Source organism: Salvia hispanica, chromosome 5 (genome assembly GCF_029641045.1).
Source record: "Salvia hispanica isolate PSC_SH4W2 chromosome 5, Shi_PSC_v1, whole genome shotgun sequence".
Classification (NCBI taxonomy): Eukaryota; Viridiplantae; Streptophyta; class Magnoliopsida; order Lamiales; family Lamiaceae; genus Salvia; species Salvia hispanica.
Genome location: NC_142696.1, coordinates 45,356,044 through 45,375,477, shown reverse-complemented (window position 1 = coordinate 45,375,477; position 19,434 = coordinate 45,356,044). Strand labels below are relative to the sequence as shown.

The 19,434-nt window shown below is 32.8% G+C and overlaps 3 protein-coding genes and 2 non-coding genes across 5 annotated transcripts; 2 read left to right on the top strand and 3 right to left on the bottom strand.

Moving 5' to 3' along the window:
* The first annotated feature begins 2,690 nt into the window (after positions 1-2,690).
* LOC125191053 (thioredoxin-like 1-2, chloroplastic) lies at positions 2,691-4,344 on the top strand. The gene is made up of 4 exons (XM_048088515.2): positions 2,691-3,238; positions 3,323-3,508; positions 3,614-3,778; positions 3,874-4,344. Exons 1-4 carry the CDS (start codon positions 3,014-3,016, stop codon positions 4,123-4,125), a joined length of 828 nt encoding a protein of 275 aa, XP_047944472.1. The 5' UTR covers positions 2,691-3,013; the 3' UTR covers positions 4,126-4,344.
* Positions 4,345-10,090: 5,746 nt separating this feature from the next.
* On the bottom strand, positions 10,091-10,171 carry LOC125191466 (small nucleolar RNA snoR122). Its single transcript, XR_007171148.1, has one exon. It is a non-coding gene; the product is annotated as a small nucleolar RNA snoR122 (small nucleolar RNA).
* Positions 10,172-10,245: 74 nt separating this feature from the next.
* LOC125191438 (small nucleolar RNA R44/J54/Z268 family) lies at positions 10,246-10,333 on the bottom strand. Its single transcript, XR_007171122.1, has one exon. It is a non-coding gene; the product is annotated as a small nucleolar RNA R44/J54/Z268 family (small nucleolar RNA).
* A 1,298-nt stretch (positions 10,334-11,631) lies between these two features.
* LOC125186830 (chlorophyll a-b binding protein 4, chloroplastic-like) lies at positions 11,632-12,928 on the top strand. The gene is made up of 3 exons (XM_048083287.2): positions 11,632-11,926; positions 12,121-12,536; positions 12,625-12,928. Exons 1-3 carry the CDS (start codon positions 11,721-11,723, stop codon positions 12,753-12,755), a joined length of 753 nt encoding a protein of 250 aa, XP_047939244.1. The 5' UTR covers positions 11,632-11,720; the 3' UTR covers positions 12,756-12,928.
* A 698-nt stretch (positions 12,929-13,626) lies between these two features.
* On the bottom strand, positions 13,627-14,358 carry LOC125191185 (putative calcium-binding protein CML47). The gene has a single exon (XM_048088683.2). It carries the CDS (start codon positions 14,292-14,294, stop codon positions 13,728-13,730), a length of 567 nt encoding a protein of 188 aa, XP_047944640.1. The 5' UTR covers positions 14,295-14,358; the 3' UTR covers positions 13,627-13,727.
* Positions 14,359-19,434: the final 5,076 nt, after the last annotated feature.

The following is a 19,434-nucleotide window of genomic DNA, read 5'->3' as shown; positions in this document are numbered from 1 at the left end:
AACATTAATACTAGGAAATGATAGAAGAGCTTCTGATATGAGAAGATACGGATGATTTTAATATTTTGCAAAAGGTGATGAATTACATTTTGGGGGTGTTCGGTTGGCAAGACTAAATCTCATGATTAAAGATGTATCATGTTTTGTTCATAAGATTAAACCCTACAACTTAATCCTAGATGAATTGTCTCATGATAATTAGTCATAGCTTCCTCCCTTCAACTAAAATAATCCTACAACTTAATCCTAGATGGATAGTCTCATGATAATTAGTCGTGACAACCGAACGCCACCTACATGAATACACATATATACTATGCTAAACAAGAACGTGTTCCATGACTATTCTAACTGCTGCCACACTCTTCATCCATAACTATTTTAACTGTTCACAATCTTCATCCATTACTTTTCTATCTGCCAACTCATTTGCTGCATTGCACGTCTGATCTTCCAACTCCTTCACACAGCAAGTCGTCCAACAGATGAATCTGGGCAAGGCGCACCACATGGAGCTCTAGATATTGTCGATGGGCAGAGCACTAGAAAATGAGATTCATTTTGGTGAATTGATTAACATTATAACAGATGTTGGAGTAACAAATTATTCACCGTACAAATTAAATGCTTAATATCAAAAAAACTCTTTCTTTATCCCCACATTTTTTTATGAAAACTGTATATTGATCTGTTGCAGTTCTTTATTAGAAAATGGATTCATAATGTGATTGGGGAAAAACAAATAATTCCCATTGGTATAAAGTGGCTTGATTAATGAAGGGCTCGTATATCAAAAATAGGCTTGTGAAGTTGTAAAATCTTCAGCAGCACCCAACTACCGAGAGAATTGGGGTTCCAGAATTGGCGTTTCAGATTTATCAGATATGCTAGAATTGAGGTTTCAAATCTTATTGAGGGATAGTTTAGTCCATTAATATATTTTGTGATGGAAATAATAAGAAAAAGAAAAGGAAAAAAAATGAAAAAACCCTTCTTCCGAAGAATTCGCGTGCCTCGATCTTATATTCTGAAAGGTCAGCGAAATTAATCCTAAATTTCAAAAGGTCAGCAAATTAAGACCTTATTCCGAAATTTCTCTAATTTAAGAGACACAGCCAACACAGTGAAAACTGCAATTTATTTCAATGACATTCACAACCAACCACGAAAAATCAACTAAAAAGTGGCAACTTTATTATTAGAAAAATACAATAAATGCTACAATTTTCTTAAATTTTTAACGTACAAAATTGAAAAAGGAAAAAAAAGACAAAATAGTACACGAAATGGGCAGCCTCAAATTTTATGTGACACAAATTGTTAAGTTAGGCTAAGATCATAATTCATGAGGCACCATATAAAATATAAATCAATAATGACCATAGAAACCAGTGCATTTCATAAAAAATGGATATGCTATTTTGATGTTTTCTTGATGGATGGCCAATAATAATATCTTTCTATAATTACTCTCTTTTGTTCTTTCTTTTGGACATGCACATACATTCATTAAGTCTCATAAGATTCGTATATAATCTCTTAACAGTTAACACCAAATTTGGATAAATGGATAATCGAAAGTCGATAAGATAGGAGAAAGTACATAATGTAGTTATAATCATTATGTTCAACAAAATGTGACTATAATCATTAATAGTCTACAAAATGCTATTTTTTGAAGGATTTTATTTTCTTTTGAAACTGGGAAAGGATATATTCATACAATAATTATTAAGTAATCTTATCACCAAACGATGATAAAAAAAAAAAAAAAAATTGAAGGTGCAATAGTATTACTAGTAAGTAGTAGTATATCATATGACACCAATTGTTTGAATCGAGAATTGAGGTTGTGCACATTATTCTAATTGTAGATCTTGATATTTAGAGATTAATTGGCATAAATTTCGAAAAGTGCTACCATAGTGAATTATATTACTACAAAAATATTACTTCAATAAAAAGAAAATAAAGGTATTGGTGCTTATTAGAACCATTGAACCACATACACAAAAATATTACTTCAATAAAAAGAAAATAAAGGTATTGGTGCTTATTAGAACCACATACACAAAAATATCGTGAAAACTAACAATTTGGTGCTCATATGTATACTAAAAAAAAAAACAAAATTGCTCATAAATAAAATAAGAAAAGTAGTCGGCGACAAAAACAAGTCGCTATATATATAAATCGCTAAAAAAGACAAATACTCTCACACAAATGTATTTTTATTAGCAAATCTGACACATATTTAACTGTTTCAATAATTAATATCCTAACTGGAAAAAAAATTCATCAAATTTTGATTTCCATTTATATCCTATGATATGTTTTGTTACAACTAGATAAGGTCAGCTAGTTCACAACCAAATTTCCCAAAACTATCAAACACAAACATGACCAAAGTCTCTGTAATTAAGTTAATTCCTATCCACTTCTTGATTATATATTATCCGCAAATTAAATTCAATACTTTTTTGGATAACAATTATCTGCATTTTGTATCCAATTAACTATCATGACCATTAATTTACCGTGTTCTAAGTCAGATACTGAAATCAAATACAGTAAATTTGATCGTATTATGAAATTAATTAATTACAAAGATAAAAAATGAATTTTTTTTGGATAAGGGCTACGGATAAATATTTTGACCCCACCTCCTTCGCTTTGCCTCTTTTCCCTTTATCCACACCTCTCTCTCTCTCTCAGCACTATTTCTCCCTCAATCTTTCACTTTACGCTCTGTATTCCGTTACTTCAAATTCACAAAATCACAAACCCTTTCAATTCATCCGACCTTTTTTCTGTGTGAATCAGAGAACAATCACAACAAGGAAACTAAATCGAATTCATTTTCCTTGCGGCGTCTGTTTGAACACAAGTTTCTGGGTTGATTTTTTCTTGACTGTAAACAAGAAAAGGGAGGGTTAATAATCCAAAAAAGGAACTTGTTTTGTTTCATGATATTTGCTTTTGCTTTCGATTTCATTAAAATCGGTGAAAAATCATGTCGTGTCTACCAGCCGGCGGCTTCTCTGTTTCTGGGTCGAGCAGTTTGATCGTCAACAATCGAGAAAAGGGTTCTCCTCCTCCTAGGGCTAGCTCTTCAATTGGGGGTTTGCAGTTTAGGAGCCCTAATTCCAAGGAGATTTGGGGAAACACTCTCGATTTCCCAGATCAGAGAGGTTTCAGCAATTTGAGCAACAAAGCCCCAAATTTGGACCCTGTTTATGTGAGTATCTTTTTCAAGTTCTGATTTTGGGGTCAAATTTGATCTTTCATAATTTCTAATTGTGGTTTCTTGTTGATTTTAAAGGCACAAGGAGCTACTATTTCATTTGGGAAAACTCAAAAATGGTGGGAGAAATCTCTGCAGCCAAACATGATTGAGATCGATTCAGCTCAGGAATTGGTTGAGCATTTGAGAAATGCTGGTGATAGATTGGTTGTTCTTAACTTCTTCTCTCCTGGTTGTGGAGGCTGTAAAGCTTTGCATCCCAAGGTAAAAATTTGGGGGTTTTATTAAATTTTATCCAAATCAAGATTGAATTTTTACTTGCAATTCTTAATTTATTAGCCTTGATTTGTTGAATGTATGTGTGAACAGATCTGTCAGCTTGCTGAATCAAACCCTAATACCACTTTTCTCACTGTAAATTATGAAGAACACAAGCCCATGTGCTATGCCCTCCACGTTCATGTATTGCCCTTCTTCAGATTTTATAGAGGTGCAGATGGCAAAGTCTGCAGCTTCAGCTGCACCAATGCAACCGTAAGCGATTTCTTCGATTGAATTGGATTAAGAAATGCAGCCATTTGTGATGTTTTGATGCAGATTTTGACTTGAGATTGTGATTGTGTGCACAGATCAAGAAATTCAAGGATGCATTGGCGAAGCATGGAACGGATCGATGCTCCCTCGGCCCGACTAAGGGTTTGGAGGAGAAGGAGCTCGTGGCATTGGCATCGGTCGATCTTATACCGAAAGACTTGGTGCCACTCTCATTGCCGAAGGAGGAGAAGGTGCACGAGTTGGTTGGAGCTGCGAAATCGAGCTCATTTAGCAGAGATGAGAACAAGGTTGAGCTTAAGGAGGGCAATGCCATGGTTGCTGCTTAGGGTTTTTTCAAGATTTGCAGATGATGATATATGTATGTATGTGTGAATCCCAACTTTTGTTTGGAGATGTAAATATAATTTCCATGATTTTGAGTGTATTCCTGTGAATTCAGGGCTGTGTGTTTTAGATATAAGCCCTGAAAATATTCGGAGAATGGTTTCAAAATGTAGCATCATTGATTTGGTGGTGTTTTATGATTTCTCATTTGGTGTTTTTAATTTGGTTTTCCCCCTTTTTCTGTTTTGCATTTTTGTTTTGGTTACCTTTAAATCTGCCTAATGTGAATATGTTCCATTTGTGTGTTACTTTATGAAAACTACAACTTGATTCAATTTTTACTCGCATTTTTTGTTTAATTCACCAAATATTTTTATACTTTTTGTTATCTTGGTTTGGATGAGCAGATTGAGTATGTAAGAGATTGCTTCCACAAAGATTTTATCTTCTGATGGTTGGGTCATGTTAATTTTGTTGGTTTATATGGAAAGTGAAGCTTTTAATTGCAATAAATACAATTCTTTTCCTCATCTCATTTTTGTTTACATTATCAGTTAATTACTCCCTCCGTCCCCGATTAATTGTCGTTTTTTGACTGGGGCACGGGTTTTAAGAAATGTAAAAAAAAATTGGTTGAAAAATTTTGTGGAATATGAGATTCACTTTTTTATATTGGTTTTATAATAAAAATGTGAGTGAAGTGAGTTTGTGGAATATGAGACTTAATTACCATTTATGGTAAAAATGAAGTGTGTCAATTATTGAAGGGTGGATCGAAATGGGAAATAGTGATAATTAATAAGGGGACGGAATGAGTAGTAAAGGACACAAAAACCTGATTAAAAAGTTCTCACGGATTTCTTTTGGTTTTTGTCCTTTTCTTTTTGTATTTGTTTCTATTTATAATAATTATCATAGTATATCTCTTAATGTAGTATTTCAAAATTATAAGGTCGAAAAAGTTACTGGCTTGAAATGAAGCAGGTGGTTGAAGCAAAATTTAGTTCAACTTTTCAATATCCAAAATGGAGAAAGTAGAAATCAAGAGATTGATGAAGCGAAACGTGGGATTTTGTAGCTCACCCTTTTTGTTGGATAAGACAACAAACATTGCACCAAAATAAAGATGATTTCAATAACGACATTTGGCTTTATGAGACGCCATTGTCAATTTTTGTAGTACTACTACATTTTAGCGTGACAACTCAATAGACAAATATCTAAATTTAAACTATTCTTTATATATAGAGAGACTATTGTTTTTTCAAAAAGGTAGTAATACATATTTAAAACAAATATTGAGGCTATTATGAAATTGAAAAAGAAAATTGATATACTATATAATACTCTAGCAAAATAAATCTGAAGCAAGTAAATTTGTCCTATTTAAAATTTAACATATTAAATATTTTCTTACTACTTTTCATTTCCTCTACCAAATTTGTTTCATTGTTTCTATTAGTATTACTTTTTTCTCTCTCATAACCGGGGAAATTTGTTTACCGTTTTCTTTTTCTTTTTTTTAATGTGCGAGAAAAGTTTTAAATATAGAATTTTAATTAATTAACTATGTTTATAATAATTATTGGTGGCCAATATGTCAACTTCAGTAAATTAAAATTTTATATTACTCGTGAATTTTTGAAGTATAAAAGTCATTGTAATTTGATTCTTTCTAATGTCAATCAACGTAAACCAAAACTTCATTGTAAGCATGCAATCAATAATAGAAATTGACTAAATACAACAAATCATTATTAATGTTGAATCAAAATAAAATGAGAGACCATCCAGCTAGCTATTGGCAGAGACCACCTGGCTAGCTATTGGCAAAACAAACCAATAATTTTTAAAAAAAAGGTATTGCTAAACTGAATCAAAACCATAGAAATTTCCGAGGCCTAAATTAGACCGTATGCAAAACTTAATCAGTCACGTCTAGTGGACAATATTGAATTATTTAATGTTGTCACGTAGTAATAATTTTGTGTGAAAAATATAATGCATGTCACCTTCTGAATAATTCACCTTTTTTGAAGGATATAAGGTGTGAACAATAGACCTTGTTAATACCAAATATAAATGCATATTCAATGGCAGAGGTAGCAAAAAAATATAGATAGTATACTTCACTATTTTTATATTTCCGGTAAATTAAATTAAGAAAAAATCAATAGAGACGTAAGCCCCTCAAACCCTTTTCATGAAGGAACAAATTCATCAATTAGCAGTCCTTCTTGTCCAACAAATTCGATATAAGTAAATGTGCCCCATTTATCTCACACATCCATGAAATGCATGATTATTTATGTATTTTGTACGCAGAAATATAATACTACTATTTGAATCAGCTGATTATTTCAGTGAACTGGCTGACATTAAATAATCAAGTCCGAAGTATCACAGCTTGATAATAGGATCACTGAAAAATACTCCATGGCAGATGATTAATTTATTCACAATTCTCTTATGATATACTACTATATACATTATCCACACAATAAAATAAGACAAAAAGGTCAGATTTTGATTTTAATATAAACAATGATTTTAGAGATGACTTAGAAGTAACTTTGGGTGAGAGTTCGATCCAAATTTTGAAGGCCTTAATATAGGTGATTTCTTCTTTTGGGTCGTTTGGTTTTTTGTTAACTTTTTCATGGTTCTTTTTTTGCCTGTTGTGATGGTCTTATTAGCTTTTGGGTGCCTGTTAATTGTCTTTTGTTGTTGACATTGAGGGAAATTGTTAGCTTGGATATCTTTTGTACTTAGTTTTATCGCTTTTTGTAAACTTATTATGCTCATCACTCATGGTTGGAGCCTTTTACTTTTATATAAAAAATAGAAGTAATTTTGTCTCCAAAGGTGTTTATTCTCATGTACTTAATGTACAAAAAGATATTGTTTAATTTATTTTAGTGGAAAAAATTGAACCAGGTGAATTCATTTATGTACTCGAACGATTTTGTGATTTATTTTACATACTGTGGTAAAAAGATAAAAGTGATTTAATTATTCTTCGAAAGTTTATAGTATGTACGGTTTACTTTTAGTTTTTATGATGTCCCAAAATAAAAGTGAATAACATAATACTATCCTATTCCTAGTTAACATCAAGATGAAAACCGCTGCCTGAATACTAAAATCTCAGTCGAAAAGTAGTTAGATATGCGTTTTTTTGTCTTGGGGTGATGACAAAAATTTAAAAATAAAAGAAAATAAACAAAGCATAAATGGGATTTTATGAGTTGTGACAATCACAAGTCCCTACCTCACAAGTCACAATTATCCATATTCATCGCAACATGTGGATTACGTATCAAGGTTCCAAATTAAGATATTTTTTTATTAAGTAATTTTGTTTTTTTATAAAATCATTTTTTGAAAGTACTTATTCTTCACCGAGTTTTATATTCCTCTTTCGCATTCATAGGTATGTCATTATTTTTCTTGAGTCTCACATTGAAAAGTAGAATAGAAAAAACTAGGACGTTGTTGGTTATTACATTTAATCTGATTCGTCTTCTCAATAAAACAAAATTTTATAGTAGTATACAATAACAAGTTGTAAGAAACTTCCTATCTAATAAGGAGGAAAAAGAAAAGGACGACACCTCCTAAGTTTAAAGCTCAACAAATAAGAGTTTAAATATTGTTGACTGCAAAATGTCGATATGTAACACACATTTTGTGCATGTTTTTTTGAATGGGAAAATTCTAAAGAGAAAATAATAGTAACATGGACCGAGGAACAAACAGAAGGCACATGTATATATAGATATTAAACGTATAATTAGTATGTTGATATAAAATTAATCAGGGTACATATATAGATATCAAACGATTAAATAGTTTTTGGCTTCAATTTTAAATTAGTTTGGTGAGATTTCTCCTATTTGTAATAGCTAGTATGATTGGGCGACCATGATAATTAGTTAGAGTATCATTTTCCTATATATTTCTATAAGAGTTGTTTACGGTCAATATTAAATTTTCAGTGTACACTACAAAAAAACCGACTAAAGGCAATTTATAAAATAATTAAATTTGTGTTTCTAAACATACCACCAACGCTTCAAAAAGTGTCTTTATTCTTGATGTTCCTACTAAAATTTAGGGAACTCAAATGGAAGCGTCCTCAAAAGATTAAAATTTGCATCTCTATTTTTTTTCCTTAAAATATTACTATAAGTTTTTGTGTAATATCACAACTAAAACAAATACAAATTGCACACATTATTAGATCCAATCATATTTTGAACTAGATTAGGATAATGACTTATTTAATTATAGTTGGACTATGAAGAGATGCGTTATATTGTTAACTATTTAAGTTGCTAACTCTGTTTACTCATCAATACAGTGTATTAAAAATGTCAACTCATAATATCAACACATTATACTGAAGTTCAACAAAATTATGCATTGATATTTTAATGTCATCGTACTGACATTTTTAATACACTGCATTGATGAGTTAGCAAGTTAGCAACTTAAGAAAGTTAGCAATTAATAATATCCCTGGACTATGAATAATTAAATCATAAGACAAAATAAGCCCATTAGCCAGAGCCTGTGTGATAGGTACTCTACTTATATTCTCAATGGCAAAAACATAGATAATACTTGGTATATAAATTTCTACAAAGATTTTCTAGCTTTATTCTATAAAACTATTGTACCATAAATGATTTCTTCTTCATATCAGAATATGCGTGAATATCGATAGTAGGGAATTCAGACTATAAATTTGATTAATCATTGGAGTCATGTAAGTTGTTGTGACTAAAATGACTGATAGTACTAGACACGAAGCACATGATTATTTTAATTGAGACAATCAAAGCATTACACCAAATATAAGTATGACAATCAAGGCCTGTTTAGTATTCTATATTTAGGGCTTGTTAAAACACAGTTACATGTGTTTGGTGACTCTGTTATTAAACATGATGACCTAGTAAAATCATTCTGAGTTTCACGCTTACAGCTTTTTCCAAGCAAGATTTTTGGGCAATTCCAGCGATCCGAAGCATCCTCCTTTCATCGAATAACGGACACGCAAACCACCCCCCTGTCGTTTAGAGCATGACCACTAAGATTCTAGACCAGGTCCAGCACATGGACAGGCTCATCAGAAAGAAAACACATCGGATGCACTCAACTATAGGTCCACTCGCCCGTAGCGTTGAAGAAGTTGGTAGATCAAGTTGCGAGCTCTTAGTCGATCCACCGTCTGATATTTGTAGAGGTAGAGGTAGGCGAGAAATTTGTTGGGTGGATTCATTTGGGACATTTTTCAATTGAGGGCCAATTTTGGAAAATTGACTCATTATCAGAATTGTATTGATTCAAGTTCAAATTTATGGAGTTTAAAGTCCAATTTTATGGAGTTCATATTGCTACCAAACACTCACAAGTCACAAGACACACAGTCACATTACAATACAGTTTGCCCAGGCTGAATGAGTAAACCTTCACAAGCATCTATGTGTTTGTGTTTGAGTTTTCTTATTTGGGCTGTAATATGGTTTCCCCTTTAAATATTACAGGCCGCCTAAGGATTAGCAAAAAAATTGGGGTTTAATTTACTGGGCCGAATGATTTGGATGTGGATGTGGATTGATCTCAAGATACCTAAAAATGAAGTTTAACTTTTCTTTGTTTCGTATTCAACGATTTCAAATGAAATACCATCGAAAGATTGTGAAATGAGTCGATGAAGAGCAAGCCAAGCCTTCATTTGAAGTAGAAGAAGTTAATTACATGGATGGATTTGGAGCCAATGCAATGCTATTATTACCAGGCTTCAACAAAACCACCATTCAAATCTCCGTTCTTTTTTAGTAATCATCAGACAATGGCCACTCCCAATCCAAATCACCAATAATACTATGATACTACAAAAAATAAAAAATAGCGAAATATAACAACAAAATAAATTGAAAATGGTTTAGATTGCCAGATTGCCTCAGAGGTAGTGACAATATTGGTATATCATCATGTTTAATTCTGATAATACGTGCAATATAGAATGCATCACTGGCAAACTGACTTTGGATTAAATGAAAAATTAAATCTTTGGTGCTCAAAATCCAGATTGAAATCGAACAATATTTAAAATTGCATCAGAGAGATTCCCATTAGACTAGTCGATCATTACCCTAAAAGAGCTCTGATGTCCCTGTCTGTTTTATCATCACTTGCAAATGATCAATGAACGAAATACCTCAAAATTTTAAAGGAAAAATCATATACAAGATAAAATGAACGGGATGAAAAATTTCATTTATTTAGCCTCAGATGAATATACTTTACACATTGTGAAACATCACACATCGCTCATACGGATCTCCTACTCCAACACTGCTCCTTCATTCCTACTCCACCACTCACAACAAAATAAAATTTATTTTGCTGCTAGTGTTCGAATAGGAATGGAGTATGGGCGTTGGAGCAGGAAATCCGCTCCTAGTTTTAACACCATCATCGGCGGAAGGAAAATCAAAGAAAAATCAGTTCAAAATACAAGAATGTTTTTATATCGGAGCTAGACAAGATAAATCGAATAAAATTGAGAGACGATCGAATTTAAAATAAGAATAATTGAAGATAGCTAATATCACCCATCACCAAAAGTATGAATCTGGGCGGCGGCGTAGCATCATCGACTTAGGGTTTCGATTTTGCAATTGGAATGCAGGGATTTTATACACAATTGACAATAGTTAGAAGATTGTTGAGGATTGTTCGGTGGTGTGGGCTTCAAAATAAGATTTGGTAGGTATTTTTTATAATGAAATATAGGCTTCATTTTTTAGGACAAGGCCCATTAGCTATATTAACATTGTGGAGCAGTATATTTTTTTAGAGCTGAAAATTGACATTGTAAATTTATCATAATCTGTTTCCATTATAGCGTCGTCTACCTAAGTGACAATTATGTTTTGAAGTTAGCAAGTAGTAGTATTTATTATTTTATCGAAATGAAATTATGCTACTAATTGATCCAATAATATGAAAGGAATAATATAAAAGAATATATGAAATTTTTATGTATTTACATACAAATGCAAAACTCCATGGAAATGTTTGTTTATTGAAATTCTATTATTGTTTTATTACAAAAACATATACTACTTCATTATCTAATAAAATATGGAAATTGGGGAAATTTTCACATACATTGGTGACACTAGCCAATCACATATCATCCACGTAGCACTGAATATTTGACAAGTGTCACAAACCAATTGGTAAATTATATATTCCACATGTGCAAGATCTTTTTCCCTTAGATATCAAATTCTAACACTAAACCACATCTACATTGGAAAAAAGGGGTCCTTCATGATATCTTAAATAGCCAACTCATGTATGAATAGATTTATGGATATGCCAAGAAAGATAAGGATAACAGCAATGGATTCCCATTGGCTATTCCAAACTTCACAATCGAATTCCAGCCCTTAAACAAACTAACACCACAAACAAACTAACACTATAAACTCGTACACAAAAACATTCATTTCTACCTCCTAACAAACAATACAAAGGAAAACTTCTCAATCTCATTCTTGCAAATCGGAAAAAGAAAATGGCCGCAGCCACTACACAAGCCTCCATCGCCATTCTCCGGCCGTGCTCATCCAAAACCCGGTTCTTAACTGGCTCATCCGGAAAATTGAACCGGGAATTGTCTATTAGGCCCGCGGTCTCATCCTACAACTCATCACTCAAGGTTGAAGCCAAGAAAGGCGAATGGCTACCCGGATTGCCCTCTCCAACTTATCTCGACGGCAGGTGTGTTTGTTTAATCGAGCACAACATGATATGCATTCATTATATTAGATGTATTAGGGCAGTTTGATAGGGTAGATAATTTCTCTATTTTGGAGTACCTAAAATAACTTAAAATATTTTTTTCATCATATGTTTTGTCTTATCTGTCTTCCCTACAACTAACATAGGATATTTTTTTATTATGTTCTCGTTAGTCTCGCAGGAGACAACGGGTTTGACCCGTTGGGACTCGCCGAGGACCCAGAGAACCTTCGTTGGTTTGTCCAGGCAGAGCTCGTTAATGGGCGGTGGGCCATGCTCGGTGTAGCCGGAATGTTGCTCCCGGAAGTCCTGACCTCGGCCGGGCTCATCAACGCCCCAAAGTGGTACGATGCTGGGAAGGCCGAGTACTTCGCCTCGTCATCAACACTCTTCGTGATCGAATTCATCCTATTCCACTACGTCGAGATCCGGAGGTGGCAAGACATCAAGAACCCAGGAAGCGTCAACCAGGACCCGATCTTCAAGAGCTACAGCTTGCCCCCGAACGAAGTCGGGTACCCGGGTGGCATCTTCAACCCCCTCAACTTCGCCCCGACGCTCGAGGCAAAAGAAAAGGAGGTTGCCAACGGTAAGCAGCACGACTACCGCATGATGTCATTTTATACACGTGGCGTGTATTCACATAGAAATGACATTTTTTGGGAATTCCTTTGCAGGGAGGCTAGCAATGCTGGCATTTTTGGGATTCATTATTCAGCACAACGTGACCGGAAAAGGGCCATTCGACAACCTGTTGCAGCATCTGTCTGATCCATGGCACAACACCATTATTCAGACATTCAATTAAGGGGTGATTTACATACACATGATGCAATGAAAGATTATGGATTTTTTGCTAATGTTATTTAAATTTGTTGATGCTTTGGACTGGGATTTGATTCGAATTCGTTAGATATCTATTGTACAGGACGAGATCATTGACATTTCTTGAAGAAAAACAATGTTTCATTCATTGACTAATTTATTTTCTGTGGTCACAATTAAATCATTTATTTCCCATGTTAATTTTCGTACAACTCAATATCAAGTCATTAATATATACATGTTGAAGATTATTCAAGTATGCATATTCCAACGCCATGAGATTTACAAATGTTGATGAATAAATATTTCCTACCTCCCAAAACTAGTGTTATTTTTTTTATTTTGGTATGTCCCACAAAATTAGTCCACTTACATTTTTATTAGTTTTTCTATGTTATTAAGTGGATCTCATTTTTCGCTAACAATATTTCAATTATTTTTTCTTTTTATTTCTATTGCTTTATCAATTTTGTATGAAAACACGTGACTCCTCCAAAATCCATATTTTTATGACAATATTATCAGAAACTTTAAATTAACCAACATAAAACAACTGTCAATTGAAAGCTTGACAAGTCATCGTAAACATTAAAACACACGACTTTTCTGTTACTGCTTTTAATGGTGGAGAAAATAAGTTACGTAGATGGTTTAACTTAGATATTCGAACACATTTTCCCGTTTGGTATTAATTTTATTTCTAGTATTTAATTTCAATTGAAGAATCCATACCTATATAATACTCCGTATCTCATACAAATGTAGTCATTGATAAACTATAGATTCACTTTATATTTTGCACAATTTTACCAACACTTTCTTTTACATCCTTAATTTTATTTGGGAGACTAAGATTAGAAATGTTATTTGAAGCGTCAATTATATTAGTCACAATATGCACACAATGATAATCACCATCAAATAAAAAAAACTCAAGGCTCATAGCCATCAACTTTCAACAAACACTTTCCTCCATGAGTTTCACAAACTCCCCAAAACTAATCCTCCCATCACCATCTTCATCAAACACCATTATCATCCTCTCACATTCTTGCTGAGACAACCCCACCAAACCTAATGAACTCATCACCTTCTTCAACTCCTCCGCGTCCACGAAGCCATCATCGTTTTCATCAAACACCCTAAACGCTTCCCTCACTTCGTCCAACAACGGCTCCGCCCTCTCAAACATGTCCTCGATATTCTCAATAGAGTCTTGGGAAAACGGCTCGTGATGAGGCAGCTGCAGATGCCTCATCACGACCTCAACGTCGTCGCTAGTGATTTTGGCAACGGGAGGAGGAGGAGGAGGTGATGAGATGTTGCTCTTGGTGGAGACACGGCTCGACTTCTGAGAGAAGTCGAGGCGTGTACGATGCCATAGGAGATTAAACACGCGTCGAGAGCAAGAGGAGAAGTCTTGGATTGTTAGTAACAAGCTATATGGAATGCACCATAGGATGAAAGATGTGGAATTGATGAGATCTTTTGCAGTGTTGGTGATGAGTGAAGTTGATGACATCTTTGAATTCGGCACTTTTTTTATAATTATAATGAGCTAATTTATATTTGGGTGGATTTTATTTGGTGGTAATGTTGTTGATTTTATAGTAATGGTATGGACTATGGAGAGGAGTAAAATAATTTCTAGGAAGTTTCTTTGAAATTTAGTGTAAGCTTTGTTGAAAGTGAAGTGTGAGTGTATAATTACTATGGAATCTTTCCGGGTAGGTTGTGGAAGAAGGAACTCTATACATGTAGTTAAATTAATTAACTTTTAATTAGTGGTTAATCAATAATTAAATAATTGTAAAGTTTACTGTTTAAATAGAGTAATAAGAGAGCGACCTAGTGAGATCAAACTAGTCAGAGAATCCAATTCAATGATTAATACGTTGTTTCCTACCTATGAAGCATGAGTAATGCTGAAAACGTAAATTTTTAGTTTTCATATTTATTTTATATAGTATATTAATATATATATATATATATATTGACTTGGGACTTAGGAGAGTACCGAAGCTTAACTGCATGATGAAATAAATTGCACCGTTTGGTAGATAGTGTACTTTTTTGTAGTATAACAAAGTAGTACAATCAAGACAATTTCCTGGAAATTGAGATTAAATCATATCATATACTCCTATAAAAAAACATAGACAAACAATAATTAGGTGGGACATATTTCCAGTTATCGTGTTTCCTCTAAATTTGTCTGATCGAAATGTGTAAAGAGAAATCCACTCATTGACTTGACTTATGACTTCTGGCAAGAAAATTACTCCAGGATGGGAATAAGGGGAAAATGCCCCTCCTCAACGTCTTTTTTCTTTGTCATTTTGTTCTTTATATTTTCCAATTTATAAATTTCCTTTGTAAATGCTCCACCTCATATTCTTATAATTTCTTTATGTATTTTTGTCCTTTCTAAATTTAATTCCCAGCTTTGCCCCTGCTTGCTCTTCTATAAGTTGATGAACTATTATTTTCCTCACAAGAAAATATGTAAATTTCAAGCGTGATTTGATATTGATATGGAAATAATTCTAATTGATATATTTATAATTTTTATTGTCAAATAAGTAAATTTTAAATAAATAAGAAAAACAATTGGTGATATTGCCTAGGTGGAATCGATGATGTACCATATAATAATAATAATAATAATAGTAAATATAGTAATAATAATAATAATAATAATAACAATAAAGTCATGGATGTGGTATTGTATTGATATTGTATTGTAAAAAAATTGTTGAACGGTTCAAAAAGTAAGACGCGGACCGACAAGTGAGCTGAAATTTTGACAAAAATTTCGAAGATGACTTAATTTTACTACTAGAAGTTACAACTACCACGGGTGGATCTACATGGGAGCAAGGGGTAGAGCTGTACCCCCAAAAATTAGGTATAATAATATATTGGATTCAATAAAATATAAATGTAGTAATTGGCCCAGCGGTTGAATGCTCCGGATTTCTCCTGCTGCAAGTTCGACACCCCTTGAGTGCAAGAGTGCTTTTTCATAATTTTTTTAATCTCCTTTTTGATTTACCCCTTTTTTACCTTTTATTATTCCTAATGCATTAAAATATTTAAAGCCTTTAATTTTTCTTATATAAAATTTTTTAATTTCCTACTAATATATTTAATTTCCTTATCTTTTCACTATTCTCGAGCAGTCGAGCTTAATTCCTTTCAATTTTTTGTATTTTTAAACTTTTTTTTGTAATGCATTTAGTTTGTATTAAATGTATTTATTGTCCTTTTTAATATATTTAGATTATTTTAATAATTAATCAAATGTTTTGTAAAGTAAGTATCTTAATGCTAACACATTTCATATTTTTATCTTTTGCATTTCTAATGCATCTTTTTTTTTTTTAAATTATTGAATTTTTATTAAATAAGCCAAAAGATGTTTTGTCATTAAAAATAACGCACTTTGCAAAAGTTTAAATAAATTATCCCTGATATATAAATATAAGAATTTTTATATTTGACGGTGGAAGTCATCTAAATAAAAGATATGAAGCATCAAAAAAGACAATGACATGGTAAAGAAAAGATAATTAACCGATTATGAAACTCGAAAATATAATTATTTATCGTACCTCTAAATCAAAAATTCTGAATCCGCCACTGACAACTACTCATTACTTGATTACAATATTTTGTAGGTTGACATTGAAATAGAGCCCTTTCCCTAATTCCCCAACCTAAACACAGTAAAGAGATTGAGTGTGTCTAAAGTTTTTGCTCTTTATTAAGGAGTATTATACTTGTATAGACAATTGTAGTGTAGTGGAAGAAATTTTGAAAGAGAATATCCATCTAATGAAAATACTTATTAGATGGTTCTGGTTGATGCCTTGGGCTGTCTCAATTCCTTTCATGTTCATATTCTCACACCTTTTTTCACCTACTCTTTGAGCAAATGATTTTGTTTAACATGAACTAAAACTCAGTTCTAAGCTTCTGCCTCCTGAATTTACATTTTCTCAATCTTTCTCCTATGCATACCTCAATTTGGTCTATGCCATGCATGCCTATATACTACTAGTACTTAGTAATTTTTCACTAGAGAAAATGGAGGTGATCAAATTCAAACCTGTAATCCAAACCTTAATGTTAGAGTTTAGTGTAAACTCTAATCATGGTTTTTCATTTCTCATTAATCATTATAATATAAACTACGCATTTTCTTATCGTAACATAATAAGATAAGATACCTCGTCAAGGTTGCAGTTCTCAAGTGTGGATTGTTTCAATTTCCAAAATGATAAGAAAAGTTGGTTGAAAAAATTATTTTATTTACTGAACAAAGTAGTAACACAAATTATTTTATTTCAACGCGAACGCAATTTTTAAATTTTTTTTTTTTTTTTAAATGGATCATTATTCATTAGTGTATGTGAGTTGGCCAAGCGGTAGCATGGTAATGCCCGGGACTTTCGAGTATGCATTTACTATAGAGCAATCTTTAAATTTATATTCATTTTTCCATAAAGAGTGAACTACATAAACGGTACTTGATCTTTCACTTTCGCACATAAATGGTATCTGATCTTTATTTTATATCGTTTTTGGTACCTATTAATCACATTTTTGATACCTGATGTAATTTTCATCCCAAAATACCCTCTAAACAAATTCATTTTTCCATTTGTGTCATAAAGGGTATTTTGGGCATTGACAAAACTAGCACCAAAAGTGATATTATAATACATTCTCTCATTCTCCTCACTATTTATAATACTATTATGATTAATCAATATTAATATTATTATTTTGATGTTATAAATTAATAATTAATTTATTTTTTAATATCATTTAAATATATTTAATCATAATTATAGTTATAATTATATTTAATTATTATAATAATATTACTATTATAATAGTAAAAACTAGTAATAATTAATAAATAATTATTATTTTATATTAAATTAATAACTAATCAATATATTTTTAGTAAGGTGTTTGATAAGACTAGTTTCATGCATTGGTTATAGGGATAAATTTTGTGATTTCTTGGGTCTAACAAGACTTTATAAGCCAGGTGTGTAGAGAAACCGTAAGTCCCAGGAAAAAGACGAAGATTACCTGGAAGAAGAAGTTGGCGGGAGAAGTGAGCAGAAGAAGAAAGAGTTACTAGACGAAGGAGCATCCAAACGGAGGGCAAAATGGGAATCACAAGAACAGTCTAGAAGCTCTACCTACTATAAATAAGAGCACGCGTTCAACATGAAGATCGTCCTTTCTCAACTTCGGCTCTTAGCTTAGCTTTTCCATTTTTCTACACAAACTTTGAGGGGAATCATCTTGGGGAGTTCACGTTTCGGATTTAGCTGTGGTGTAACACCGTCTCTACGGAGGCGAAGATACAATCGTTTATTGTTTTCTGTTTACATTTCGTATTTCCCCGAGTCTTCGTTGTTCGAAGCTCGGTCGTGTTTTGTTATTCTCTCGTTGGATACTTCGTATTTTGCTATGAAAATTGCTATTTTGGTTTCAGTTATGTTCTTGTCATTTTATCTGTTTGTTTTGGTGGATATTGTTGGTTGATCTGAGTTTGGAATTCGAATTGCATGGAGATTTGTAGTTGATCGGTTAAAGTTAGTTGAATCTGTGAAGATCGGAGATGGAAATGGTGTTTGATTGTTGTGGATGGCATGGATCCGGAGTGGGTGAAGCATCCGACGTGTAGATCTGTTCGCATTTGCATGGTTATGATATTTTGAATTCTATTTACTTGTTTACCTCGTCTAGTAGTCGTAGATCTGTGTTAATTTCAGTAGTTCTTTGTGTCAATCGGTTTAATTTCGTTTGCCCTGTTTCGATCCTTGTTTGCTCTGTTTTTCACCGGTTATTTCGTGATAAAAGTTAGAGAAGATGATGTCGTTGTTAGTTAGTCCTTTAGTTGGTTAATCTGCAGCTTTTTTTTGTCGTACTATGCCGTTCAAGGAAATGGTCCCCACGTTTCGCTTTTCCCCTGTCTAGGCTAGCTTAGGAAGTCGCTTACCCAGTCCAGTAGTTGTTTCAAATACTTTTAGTCATTATGCATGTCCCTGCCTAGATCTAGCTGTTAGAGTAGAGTATTTCATTTCCCGAGTCTAGGAATTAAATCTCAACTCCGAAAATTGCGTGGCAACAGCCAAAAAAATAGCTTCCAGGTCTTTGAGCATGTTTACTTACCCATCTGTCTCTGTGGATTCGATCTTTTCTTTCATGTGCTAACCTTTTTAGCAATAGCGGGTTGAGGGTTTTGAAAGGCGAAGGAAGCGATTGTGTGCCCAACGACAGGTAATCCAAAGATTGTCTGAGTTCCTAGACCTGGTGTATAGTGGATTCTCTGGATCGAGAGATTTTAATTGAAACACACCTCGCTGACTTATCGCTCTCTTCAGTGTTTCAACCCTAAAATGAGTATAAATAATTTAATTAAAATATTTAATTAATTTTTTACTTTAAATAATTAATTTAATTAGGTGTTTTGTTATTGATTTATGTTATGAATGCAATTAGATGTATGTATAAAACACTAAAAAGAAAGAAGAGGAAGAACGAGAAAAAAAAAGAGGGAACATAAACTAAGGAAAAAAAGAAAGAAGAAAGGAAGATAAAATACTAAAAAGAAAGGAGAAAATGAAAAAAAAAAA